The 13,238-nt window shown below is 53.4% G+C and overlaps 1 protein-coding gene across 1 annotated transcript; it reads right to left on the minus strand.

Moving 5' to 3' along the window:
• Positions 1 to 2,428: 2,428 nt before the first annotated feature.
• SIGLEC10 (sialic acid binding Ig like lectin 10) lies at positions 2,429 to 10,503 on the minus strand. The gene is given in 12 exon segments (XM_090259151.1): positions 2,429 to 4,370; positions 6,003 to 6,126; positions 6,220 to 6,298; positions 6,577 to 6,873; positions 6,957 to 7,214; positions 7,347 to 7,394; positions 8,507 to 8,770; positions 8,908 to 8,955; positions 9,246 to 9,530; positions 9,676 to 10,141; positions 10,184 to 10,416; positions 10,419 to 10,503. Coding segments are annotated over 12 exon segments (2,403 nt in total). The 3' UTR covers positions 2,429 to 4,154.
• Between the last annotated feature and the right edge of the window lie 2,735 nt (positions 10,504 to 13,238).

The following is a 13,238-nucleotide window of genomic DNA, read 5'->3' on the forward strand; positions in this document are numbered from 1 at the left end:
AGAGGGGACATGATGGGACGTAAACCAGGTGTGAGGTGAAGAATTAAGATCAGGCTGATTTTAATCATCAGGACTGATTGGAAAGTTACAGAATGTCTGAATCACTGTTCAGGGCTAAAAAAAAAAAAAAATTTTAACAGTGGCCAGAAATATAGAACTGTGTTATGTTTGTATTTCCTGGAGTAGATCGTCTCTGATTAGCTGGTCATAGAGAGTCTCTGGCAAGGCAGATTGTCCAAGCTGGGTCTTCTGACTCCAAGCCTGGTGGTGATTTCTTTCAGTTTGTTTTTTCTTCATCTCTATAAAATTGCATTTCCCAGAGAGTACTGAATAACAACACGCTGCCTTCCCTCCAAGTCCCCAGTCATTACTGCGCTAAGTCAGGACCTTAACACACGCATTTCAGTTTCTGACCCCTCGTCAAACCTGTTGCCCTAGCGACACAACCTTGTAATCTAACAACCTCCCAGGTCAGACACATGCTGAAGGCTTGCCCCCCTGGAAGGATTTGGGGGTTGAGGGAGGAAAACAGAGGCTCCTCTAGCATCCCCCCAACTCTAACTTTATGAAAAAGAATCCGGGACCTACAGTGTTCATCTATTTTAGGACCTGTCTGAGTTTGGATTTCACTTCTGCTACTTTGTGGCATGATCTTAGGCCAGACCCTGTCCCTCCCCGAGGCCCATCTATGAAAGGAGGTAGGTGCACAGGGTGACCCCACTCACAAGTCTGTAATTCTATTACTGTGTGTGTCCTGGCTTCCGGAGGCCAACTTCAGTTCTTGCAGCTCACTCGATTTTTAGTTTTAGTCATTACACAGAGGCGCTGGCACATTGGAAAGCAACGTGGGCCTTCCCACGGTATCATCAGTTACCCGCTAACTGCCAAATCCAGGCTCCTGGTTCATTAGGGCCTGGCAAGATGGTCTATGGCCAAAAATGTCGTTAACTTTCGGTGAGGATGAGGTGGGGGCGATGTAAGCATCAAACAACAGTGCCGGGGGTAGGTGCTCAGCATATGTTAGTCAGCGTTATGAACATTCTCACAATGAAATAGCTGTGGAATTGGAGAGGGTTCAGCTCCCGTGGGTATTGTCTCTGAACGTCCTCTCCTGTTCTCTCGCTCAGGACACCGTGACTCGGGACGCCTGCCGCACGCCCCTGCTTATGCTTGGAAGATGTTAGCCTGTCCGCTCACGGCGCTTCTCTCTCAGTTGAAGTTGTCACCTTTTGAAATTAAGTGCCTTCCCTTCTAACTCTCACCCCACTCTTCAGCAGCTTTTAAATATTTATCCATTTATCTGTTTATTTCCCCTCTGGAGAAAACAATGAAATGTTTATTTTCAGATGATGTAATTTTTTTTTTTACATAGAACATTCAAAATAATTTACAGATGAATTATTTAAAATAGGCAAACTTTTCAAGGTTGATAGATACAAAGTTAACATGCAAAATTCAAGTGCATTTTTATATACCGGAATCCACCAAAAAATGACATAGAAAGAAATATGCCATTTTTAATAGAACCAAAAAAATATCAAATACCTCGAGAGAAAGCGTATAGATATGTCTGTCTTCTACATGGAAGATTATAAAGCATTATATAGAGAAAAAGTATTAAAGGACACAGTACGTGAAAGTAAAAACCATGTAAAATAGGGACTGAATTTTATAAAGATGTCCATTGTTCCAATTGAGTAGCCTCCTTTTAAAAATTTATTCTTCAACTACAAACATACAATATTATAGTCATTTCAAATGTACAACATAATGGTTAGACATTTATATACCTTATCAACTGGTCCCGCTGATAAGTCTAGTACCCACGTGATACCACCCATAGCGATTACAATATTATCGACTATATTTCCTGTGCTGTACTTCACATCCCTGGCTGGTTTGGCTCAGTGGATTGAGCGTCGGCCTGCGAGCTAAGTGTCGCTGGTTCGATCTTCCAGTCAGGGCACATCAGAGAAGGAAAACTCTGACTCCAAAAAACCTCCGCTGCCTTGCGGCATACCTCTTCAGGGGAAAGGCTAGGGGAGTAAACCCCGACAGAAAATCCGGAGCCGGAGTCCCTAAGGCGGTTTGACGTTGTAGTCAACACCAGCAACTCCTGCGGCGCACCTGAAGCCAAGCTGTATTGACTCCGTCTTTCCCTTGGACCCTTCAGCTGCGAAGAGAGGGGGGGTCTGCTGCATGGGCAACAGCAGACCCTCCATATCACCCTGCCCAGGCTCTGTAGCTTCAGCTTCACTGGAGAGGACACTCCAGCATCATCGCAAGATGTCGATTCAACACGGGAGGAGACAGATACCGTGTCACTCCCGAGTCGGACTGCACAGCCATTCTCGGCGGTGCAGATAGACTCTTAAGAAGCTACACCATCGTCTCTCGAGACAGACGGCTGCCAACGACGACGACTTCACATCCCCGTGACTGTTTTTATAACTGGCAATGTGCCCTTCTTCTCTCCCACCTTTTTGCCCATCACTCCAACCCTCTCCCGTCTTGATCCTGCTGACAACAAGCTAGGTCAGAGATGGGGCTTTTATGTCTCAGTCTATCCCCAGCGCCGAGCCGCGTGCCCGGCCTTGGTTCTGGCCTGGTATTTGGAGTCCTTGTCACTCAAGGGCGCCCCCTTCGGGAGGGGAAGCTGTGGCTTTAGTCAGTCGGCTGATCTGTGCCGTGTGGCTTCAAATAAATGAATTCACCTCTCTGAGTCTCAGATATCTTCACAATGGAAATACTCTTTATCGTACACCACAGTCATTGTCGGGGGATTTAAGTATAAATAACTGACTTATTGTGATAGTAGGAGCTGCTTAAAATATGAATTTCTTTCCTCCCCTTTCCTCTGATTAAGACATTGCCACTTAGGTACAGCGTGTGAGCTGAGAAAACCCTACCTAAGCTGCTTTAACCCTTATTTTTCTCAGCTTTACTTATAACCGCTTCTGTTTTATTTGTACTTTTTTTCCAGTTCTTCCTACCTTCCAATGTGCAACATCGCTTTCTTTTCTTTTCTTTTTTTTTTCAGTGCAAAGGCCAGCATCTTTTCTGGGCTTCCCAGTTTTCTCCCTGACTAAAAACCACTTCCCAAGAGGACTGTCCATGAAGCAATCAATCACAGCTCTGACATCTGGGGAAGGAAGAAGGGGAGGAACGGGCTTTGCCATGTTCCTCTCTGCTCACCAGCCGGTTGGTGCTCTTCCCTACATTTTCATGTTCACCCCCAACCTCTGGGTCACCTCCTTGCCCTGCATGTCCTTACCCTGGAAACCTTCCATCCAGTCCCACAGCTGGTCACGCTGGCCTTGGCTACTCTTGACCCCTTTCTAAGCCTCTGCTTTAGTTTCCTCTTCTGTAAAAATAAGTGGGTGAGTTTACTTTAAGATCCGCAAACTTTTCCTGTAAAGAAACAGGCGCTAAATATCTTAGGCTTTGCAGGCTGACACCTCAACTCTGCATGAAATCAGCCATAGAGGACCACACATCAAAGAGTGGGCATGGCCCTAGCTGGTGTGGCTCAGTGGACTGAGCGCCAGCCTGTGAACCAAAGGGTCACTGGTTCAATTCCCAGTCAGGGCACTAGCCTGGGTTGCAGGCAAGGGCCCCAGTTGGGAGTACGCAAGGGGCGAGCACACATTGATGTTTCTCTCCCTCTCTTTCTCTCTCCCTTCCCCTCTCTCTAAAGTAAATTTAAAAAAAAGAACAAGGGAAGATTAAAAAAAAAAAAGAATGGGTGTGGCTGGTCTCCAATAACATTTTGTTAATGGACAGCCTGATATTTGAATTTCAGTTTCATGTGTCACAAAACATTCTTCTCCTCTTGATTTCCCCCCAACCATTTACAATGTAAAAGACATTGGGTGGTATGTTGAAGCATTTCTAAAGGTTCTCCCATCTTCGAGAAAAGTGAGCCTGGGTTTGTCACACGAAAAGTTTATCTTTGTTCCCAGAAGAGTGTGTCCAGAGAAGGTCGCTCTGGAGAGAGCTGTCAGGCGGTTGCCAATGCCAGGTCTGGGGTGGGATGGCCCCTCCTGGGAGGCGTAAAAAGACACAGAGAGCAAGACGTTGCCTGCTTCTCCTCACCCTCTCAATGACCCTGCCTTTCTCCCAGCTGGATCTCCGCCCCACAGTGCAGTGGGCCTTCAGTAGAACCTGATTTCTGAATATTCTGCGTCGGTGTCCCTGGGCTCCTGGGTCTCCTGGGCCCTGAGGCCCGAGAAGCGGAGGGCAGCATAATGGATCTCCTCTTCGTTGTTCCCCGATTCTGGGGCTGGAGGGGACGATTTGGGTCCTGGGGAGTTAGCATCTGCAGGAGGGGGCCTGGAGGGGCTGCTGGGTTTGGCCCTTCGATTCCGAGCCTAAGGGAACAATGGCCATCATTCATTCATTTAGTCACTCATTCATTCATTCATTCAACAAAGACCTGAGTGCCGACCATGTGGCAGGCACTGATGGAGGAACTGGGGTTTTATCAGGAAGTAAAGTCTCTGCCTTTTTTAAAAATCCCCGCCCAATGATATGTTTTTATTGATTTGAGAGAGAGAGAGAGGCCTCCATACATGCCCTGCCTGGGGATCAAACCTGCAACCTAAGTGTGTGCCCTGCCTGGGGATCGAAACTGCAACCTTTTGGTGTACAGGGTGACACTCCAATCAACTGAGCCACCTGCCCAGGGCAGTCTGTGGCTCTTTGCTGTGGCCACCCTAGCAGACTGACGCAGGTAGGTGCCTGTCACCACCATCAAGACGCAGAACAGCTCTAACCCCACAGAGACCTGTCCCTAACCTCAGGGCAGGTACTAATCTGTTCTACAGCTCTACAATGTTATCATGTCAAGAGAGCTATGTACATGGAATCATGTACATGGGATCATTCAAGTTTGGCTTTTTAAAAAAGTTTTTGTCCCCAGGCTCTCTATATATAACCAGTTGTAACTGTCAGTCATTTGTTCTTTCCTTTTGATTGTATTCTAGGGAGATGATGGACCTTTTTGGGTTTTAAATGGATATGAGGCACAGAGAAATAGACTAGGGGTGTGGGGAGCAGAGAAGACCCACAGAAGGTGGAGGTGTGTCTAGAGGAGGTGTCGGTGCATGGATGAGGGGAGCAGGAGAAGAAGTGGTCTGAATGTGTTTTGAAGGGGATTTGCTGATGGATTGGTTGCGTGGTGCTAGAGAAGAGAGGTATGAAAGATGACTCTGAGGCTTGAGTCTTTAGCAGCTGGGAAAACATGCTGTTTGCTGTGATGGGGAGGATGGAGGAGACGCAGAACTGGTGTAGTTACTCCTAAGTTTGACTTTGAAGGGCTAGGTTTGAGTTGCCTGTAGGCATCCACATGGAGACGCTGCCTAGACAGTTGGATGAGAGAGAGTTTGGAGTTCAGGGGTTGAGTCTAGGGTTCAAGGATGAGTCTGGGAGATGTGAATTTTGCAGTCACCAGCATATAAATGTTTTCTCCTGAAAATATCCAGCATCTTCCAAACACTAAATGCCAGGTACTATTCTAAATGTTTAAAAAGTACAATAGGAGCCTACTGAACATCTAGAATGATCCTAGGTGGTAGGTAGGTAGTACTATTTTCCCCCTTTTAAACTTCTAGAAAAGGCTCAGAGAAGTTAAGTGACTTGCCCAAGAACACACAGCGCCGGACGTGGGTATGAACCGAGGCAGCCCTGCTGCTAATGACCAGGACACACTGCCTCTCAGTGATGTTAGTAATGGTCGCCTCATTAATTCATAATGTTCTTAGTGGTGGTAACAATGGCATAGCGGCTACATATCAGACAGGGGCATATATGTTCCTCCTCAAACCAACTCTCAAAGGAAACAGAGGAAGAAATGGAGGCTCGGAGGGAGCCAGTGATTTTGGCCAAGGTCTCATAGCCAGAGTCAGGATTTGGATCCAGCAACCACGCTTTTGCCACCTTGGCGTCCCTTGGGCAAAGAGTGGGGGCAGGGTGAGGAAGGGGCAGCGCACCCGGCCACTCACCAGGCGACTGGGGTCAGGGACCACGTTGATGTAATCCAGGATCGTGCTCCTCCTCCTGACCTTGGGCGTCTCAGCCTCGGCGGGAGACTCTGCCGGGGCCTGTTTCTTCCTCAGAATCTTCACGCTGAGGGAACGACCGGCCTCGGTGTGCGCCCTGGCACCTCCCCTGTCCCTTGTCCCCTGTCCCCAGCCCCCCTCACTCCTGCTCCTAACTCACGTGACCAGGATGAGGCAGAGGATGAGGAGGGCGGTGACGCCAGTGCCCAGCGCTATTCCTTTAGAGAATCCCGTGTGTCCTGCAGGAGGAAGCGTCTCTGAGCCTCTGTCGGCCACGCTCCTCGCCCCGCCCACCTGCCCCAGGCGCTCGGGCTTCCAGCTCCCGTTCCAGACGTCAGACCTGCAGCCCTTTCGGTCTGTCTCTTTAAAACGCTGCTGTACCCCAGGCCCAGGCTTTGTATTTTCCCCTCTCAACCCCCAGCCAGAGGTGCAGGGGGACCCTTCCCCAGCTCCTGCTCCAACCGCAGGTCCCCGCCCCCGCCCCACTCAGGCCCCGCCTCCAGGGGACACCCCCGACCTGGCGGCGGCGACAGCAGCAGGACAGAGGCGCTCCGGGCCCCGTGGACGTTCCCGGCCTCGCAGCTGAGTCTGAGGCCGGCGCCGAGCCCCGTGCGGAGGCTCAGGGCGCTGTGGACCGAGGGCCCGGCTGAGCGGGAGGTGACCGTGTAGGAGGCGTTGCTGGGGGTCCCCTCCAGCAGCCGCTCCCCCAGCCGCCAGCGCAGCGAGGGGCCCGGCTGGGCTCGGGACGAGCAGTTGCAGCGCAGACCCTCGTCCTCCTCCCAGGAGCAGGCGGGTCCCAGCAGCTGTGGGGGGTCTGCGGGGAGCGAGAAGGTCAGCGGAGCCCCTGCCCGCCGGGACCCAGGTCACCTGCCCGCAGGTGCCCCCACCCCCACTCACAGTGCACAGAGAGGCTCAGCGAGACTTGGAGGGAGCCCAGCGAGTTCCAAGCTTGGCAGATGAATTCGCCTTCCTGCTCCATCTGTACCCGAGGCAGCTCCAGGACCCCGGGGTCTGAGGGCTGGGAGGAGCTCAGAGTCTCTCCCCTTCGGGCCCAGCTCAGCCAGGCTGCCGGGTTGCTGCGGGCGGCACAGAGCAGACGCAGGCTTTGGCCCTCCAGGACGGGGAGGGACACGCCATTCCTGAGGTTTTCCAGGACTAGATGGGGCAAGAGGCAGGACAAAGGCAGAGCTGAGGGCACGGGGACCCGGGCGCAGGCGCACGTCCCAGATGCCCTGGACCCCAACGTGGCGCTGAGAAGCCGCGCGTTCCCCACTCCCTCTGTCCTACCTGTTCCATTTGCTCGAGAGACCGTCACTGTCACGCTCTCAGGGGCATCTGAAACAGAGACAGAACACCAGCTGCGGACGGGCCAGGGCCAGGGCCTTCGCTCCGGGCAAAGGGTCCCTGGGATCAAATGAGTGGCAGGCAGGGGAGGGGCATCCAGTCACCACTGAGTGAGTTGCCCCCGACGCAGACCACCCTAGGAAATAGGTGGGTGAGGAGGACAGGCCCCTGTGACCTTGTGATTTATAAGGACAGATATATTTGGTCTTGGTCCCCGTTCCTGGCGCAGAGCTCCTGAAAGCCTTGGAGTGTCTAGGTGACCAGAGTGATCAAGGTGTCTCCACACTCCTAAGAAACCCTTTGCCACTACCCCTGAGTTCAGGTTAATGAGGTGACTTCCAGAAAGCACCTAAGACGGGAGCTGGTTGCCAAGGAAACCAATGCTTGGGGAGGTTGGCATTTTGCCGTCCCACCCCCTGACCTCCCAAAGGGGGAGGGGCTGGAAATTGCATTCAATCGCCAATGGCCAAGGATTTAGTCAATTATGACTATGTGATGAGTCTCCATAAAAATCCAAAAGGCCAGAGTTGAGAGCGCTTCTTTGGGGTCCATGAACACGGGGAGATGTGGGGGGAGAGAGGCGCCTGGAGAGGATGCGGCTGTTCAGGGCCCTTCCCCTGTGCCCGGCCCTCTGTGCACACCCCTTCCATCTGGCTGGTCCCGAGCCATATCTCTTCATAACAAACTGGTGAGCTAGGAAATAGTATGTTCCTCCGCGTTCTGGGAGCTGCTCTATCTAGCAAATTAGCCAAACCCAAGGAAGGCGTCGTGGAAACTCCCCATCTGTAGCTTCTGATGTATCGTCAGAAGCACAGGCGGCAACCAGGACTTGCTATTGGTGCCTCAAGTGGGTCTGAGCCCTTAACTGCTGGATCTGCATCTCTGGGGACATAGTGTCAGGACTGAGTGACACCAGAGGACACTCAGCTGGTGTCAGAGAATTGCTCGGTGACGGGGACAAAACTACCTGCATCAGAATCGCCATCAGCATCATTGTCCTATAGGCCTGGCTTCCGGGTTCCTTTGAGCTCTGGCACTCTGCCTCCAGGCCCTGGCCCTCACCCTGTCGCCCCCGGGAGCCAGGCCCTGCTGGTCACACTCACACTGCACGGAGAGGTTCAGGGCGTGGCTTTGGAAGCCAAGTTTGTTCTCCGCTCGGCAGGTGTAGCGTCCGGCATCCTCAGGCTTCACCCTGGGCAGCACCAACTCCAGACCCGCGGAGCCCGAGACGTGGGACCGAGAGAGGACTCTGTCATCCAGGGCCCAGCTCAGGGTGGCAGGGGGCCTGCTGTCTGCCTCACAGAGCAGCCGCAGGAACTGGCCTTTCTGGACTTCGAGAAGTGGGCTGTCTCCCTGGCGCTCCAAGGCTGCAGAGAGGGGTGGAGAGAGAGAGAGAGAGAAAGAGAGAGAGAGAGAACATTTCCCCCAGACTCCTGACATCTTTTCCTCCCCCAGAGAGGACCGGCCCAGCCGAGTCCCACCCCGCTCGCAGGCCCCCCGGTACCTGATCCATTGGCTCGGGAAATGCTGATAACTGGGACTTCGGGAGCGTCTGCAACAAGATTGTGAACTGGCGTTGAGGAGGAATATTTGGTTTTCCCGCAGCCAGAGAGAACCCACTCTGGGAACAGAAAGTGTGACTCTCCTCGGGGAAGACAAGCCACAAAAAGAGTGACAAAGACATGCTTGTGGATGGAGGACCAGATGGCATCCGAGACCCCTCCCATCACGGGACTTCACACCCTCCTCTCCGTGGACTCCTCCCCGCCCCCCAGAGCCACCCATCACCAGACACAACTCTACCTCCCCACCTGCTGGGCCTGATGTCCCCACCAAACTCACAGGACACATGAAGCTGGACACTGTTTTCGGTGATCACATGCCCCCCGGGGAAGCCCACTCGGCAGGTGAGGCTGGTCTCATGGTGCTGCGGTCTCGGCGTGAAGGTGAGGACTGAGACATGGGCGCTTGTCACTCCGATGTCTTGGGAAGAGATGGCATCCCCCGTCCAGGAGAAAGTAGGGGCCTGACATTGTTCCAAGCCCAAGTCAAACACACAGATGGCTGTCACCTGCTTCGAGGGCTCCAGGGTCTCTGGAACGTAGAGAGCTGGCTTCTGTGTCAGGGCTGGGATGAGAGAGGGCACAATTGTAGCCCCAGATGGGATAGTTCAGGGGGCGACCTCTGGTCCATTCCCCACAGCCCTCCCGGCATGAGAGGCACGGGGATGAAGGGGGAGGGAGGTGCCACCCCATTCTAGCCAGTTCCATACCTGTCACTGTCAGATGGAGCAGATTTTTCATAAAACTAAATCGCACAGTAGGGCCTCTCTCGACCCGAAAGTAGTACAATGCGCTGTCTGTCATCCGTACCTCTGTGATCAGCAAAGAGCAGCTACGCCCCCGAGGATCACCCACGAGGTGGAATCGGCCCTGGGTCCCTGAATCTACCTCTCGAGACTGGTTGTTTGTTGCCACCGGAGAACCTGTGTTCGCGTCTGTTCTACGTTTGAACCAGTAGCCCGACGCTGGGGTTTGCTCAGTCCAGCCTTCCTCGGGGTAGGAGAAGGAGCAGGGCACCAGCACACACAAGCCCTCCGGCACCGTCAGCACGTTCTTTACTGTCAGCGAGTATCTCGGGTCGTGGGGCCCCCATCTTGTGTGGCCCCAATCCTGGTCCTTCCAGTTCATGGCCCAGTCGCGGCCCCACAGCCCGGCGAAGAGCAGCAGCAGGAACATCTCTGCCCAGGCGGCGCTTGGACCTGCCCTGGGGCCGGCTCATTCCCCAGCGCCGCGGCTGGCACTGAGCGGGGACAGAAGAGGAAGCCCAAGCAGGCGGCTAGGCGGAAGCTGAGCCTGGGGGACTGATGCGTGAAATGAGCGCCTCAAACGAGACCCCCGGAATCTCCCTTTCTCCCCACTCCCTGCCCCGCTTGCCCACTTGGACTCTCTGTCTTTCCGGGGGGACCTCCCTGGCTCTGGGCTTGCTGAGCTGGTGCGTCCTGAGTCACCTCCGCAGGGGCAGTGGAAGGCGCGTGTCTAGCCCTGCGGCCTGGCTCTGGGCGGGTGGGAGGGGGCCCTCCAGCTGGGCCCCGGGTCATTGCGGAAGCAGAAGTGAAAGTTCGCAGTGAGCCCTTCTTACAGGGGCCCCTGGGGATAGGAGGGGAGTGCAGTGGAGGTTGGGTTTGGGGGGCAGGGGAGCAGGGCTCTTCTTGCCAGACAAAATGCAGGGTACCCAGTAACTACTTCACTTTCAGGTAAACAAGGAATCGTTTGCTGGTGTAAATATATTCCAAATATTGCGTGGGACATGCTTATACTAAAGTGATCCATTGTTTGCATCTGAAATTCTAGCTTATCTGGGTGCCTGGTGCTTTTGTGTTTGTGTGTTTGTTTTTTTATGTGTGAGGGTTTTTTTGTTTTTTGTTTGTTTTTTGCTAAATCTGGCAAGTATAGGCCGGCCTCAGAGCCACGCCATCATCCTCCGTGGTGGGTTCACTGAGCCTGGTCCTCAGGGAGCACCCACCCCCAAGACCTGAGTCCACGTCCCACCTCCTCTTCTTCTGTCATACAATTGCATGACACTTCCATGTGACACCCGTTGTAATAAGAACACCTGCACCCGGAGGTGAGGCCGCTGGCGGGAGTTGCGGGCGATATAAAGGGCGTGGGAGACGTGAAGTGAGTGGGATAAATGCCTCCACATGTTGTCCCCCTAACCCAGCCTCTCTTCTTAAAATGACTGTTCTGGTCATGTGGAGACACTGTGCTCATCCACACAACCTCATGCCCTGGGACCACGTGTGTGGCAGGTGCTATGCTGCACACGGGGGACACGCACGTAAATCAGACACGGAATAAAGATTCACGGAAACAGAGAAGTACTGACGTGCTCATAAATGTCTGACTACCCCACCCCGTAAGGTGAGAGGAACGTTCACGAGGGTCCCGGGGAAGTAGGGGTTACTTCTTCCTGGCAAAGTCAGGACAGGTGTTCTAGAGCAGGGGACATCCAGCTGTCCCTGTCCTGCCATCCCATCCACAGGTTGGGTGACTTAAACAACAGAAATTTATATCCTACAGTTCTGAGTGTGTGTGTATGTGAGGAGGTAGAAGTTCAAGACCAAGATGTCCCCATGGTTGTTTCTTCTGAGACCTCTCTCTTTGGTGTGTTGGCTTATAGATGGCTGTCTTCTCCCTGTGTCCTCACATGGTCGTCCGTCTGTGTGTGAGAGTCCTAATCTCCTCTTCTTGTAAGGACACTGGTCCTATTGGATTTGGGGTCACCCTATGACCTTATTTTAACTGAATTATTTCCTGAAAGGCCCTATGTCCAAGTAGTCACATTGTTTTTTGCTTTTTAGATTTTATTTGTTTACTTTTAGAGAGGAGCAGAGATGGAGAAAGAGAGGGAGAGAAACATCCATGTGTGGTTGCCTCTCGCAACCAACTGGGGACCTGGCCCGCAACCCAGGCACGTGCCCTGACTGGGAATCGAACCTGCGACCCTTTGGTTCACAGGCCCGCACTCAGTCCACTGAGCCACACCAGCCAGGGCTAGAGTCACAATCTTAGCTACTGGAGGTGAAGACCTCAACATATGAGTTGGACGTGGACATAATCAGTTCGTAACAGACACTTTCCTCTTCGCTCTGATCCCCAGGTCCCCACTGCCCAACCTGGGCTTTTCTGGGGGAGAGCCAGGTCCCCTTCCCTCAGCGGTGCTCACAGGGAGGCTCCTACATGGAGGAGTGAGAGAGAGGGCAGGCGCCGCCCTGTAGGAGCCAAGAACCAGGAGAACGGCAGCCCCGCGGTCCTTAGGGGACTTCTCCGCACTGCCATCCAGTGCTGCCCCCTCAGCTGGAGAGGGGGGAAAAGAAAAGACCCTCAGCCACCCGGGGCTGAATGACGCCAACTCACGACTCCCTGGCTCCTCCAGGCTGACGCAAGGCCTCAGAACCCCACCCACCCTTGGGGATGGGTCTCCCTTTGAGCCCTCAGGTATGGGGCTGAGGACTCCAGGACCACACTGACAGAGGGGTGGAAAGAGGGAGGGGTCTGGGGACCCTCCAGGGACCCCGCCTGTGGACTGACCCTTCCCCCTTCTGGAGGCAGCTGCTCAGAAGTTCCTGGAGGTGGTCCTGAGACCATCAGCTTCTCCTCCCTTTTCCCAACAACACTGAGGGGTCTCTTCCTCTCTTCACAGGACAAGTTCGATTCCCCGTCAGGACACTTGCCTGGATTACAGGCCGGGTCCCCAGCTGGGGGCCTGCAAGAGGCAGCCAATCGATATTTCCCTCCCTCTTTTTCTCTGTCACTTTCCCTCTCCCTAAAACTAAATAAATAAAAATCTAAAACACACACACACACACACACACACACACACACACACACACACACATACGGGTGTCTGAGTCCTGTCAGGCTGCTAGCCCAGCGTACCACAGACGGGATGGCGTAAAGAGGAAACATGCCTTTCTCCCAGCCCTGGAGGGTGGGAGTCCAAGATCAGGCGCCGGCAGGTCTGGGGTCTGTGAGAGCTCACTTCCTGGTTCAGAGATATATCTTATCATTGTGTCCTCACGTGATGGAGGGGGGCAGGGAGCTCTGTGGGGTCTCCTTAATAAGGGACCATTCTTGAGGGCTTCACCCTCATGGCTCCTCCCAAATGCCCCAGACGGTTGGGTTTTTGCAGGTAGTCTGGGGCACGTGGGGTTGTTCCAGGCACCACTTTGCTCTGTCTAGGTTGGGGTCACATGATCCTCAGGAGCTCTTCGCTCGACCCTCACCCTTTCCTCTTCAAATCAAGATAGCATGTTATGAGGCAAGAAGGTGA

Source organism: Furipterus horrens, unplaced genomic scaffold, assembly GCF_987537825.1.
Source record: "Furipterus horrens unplaced genomic scaffold, mFurHor1.1.pri manual_scaffold_13, whole genome shotgun sequence".
Classification (NCBI taxonomy): domain Eukaryota; kingdom Metazoa; phylum Chordata; class Mammalia; order Chiroptera; family Furipteridae; genus Furipterus; species Furipterus horrens.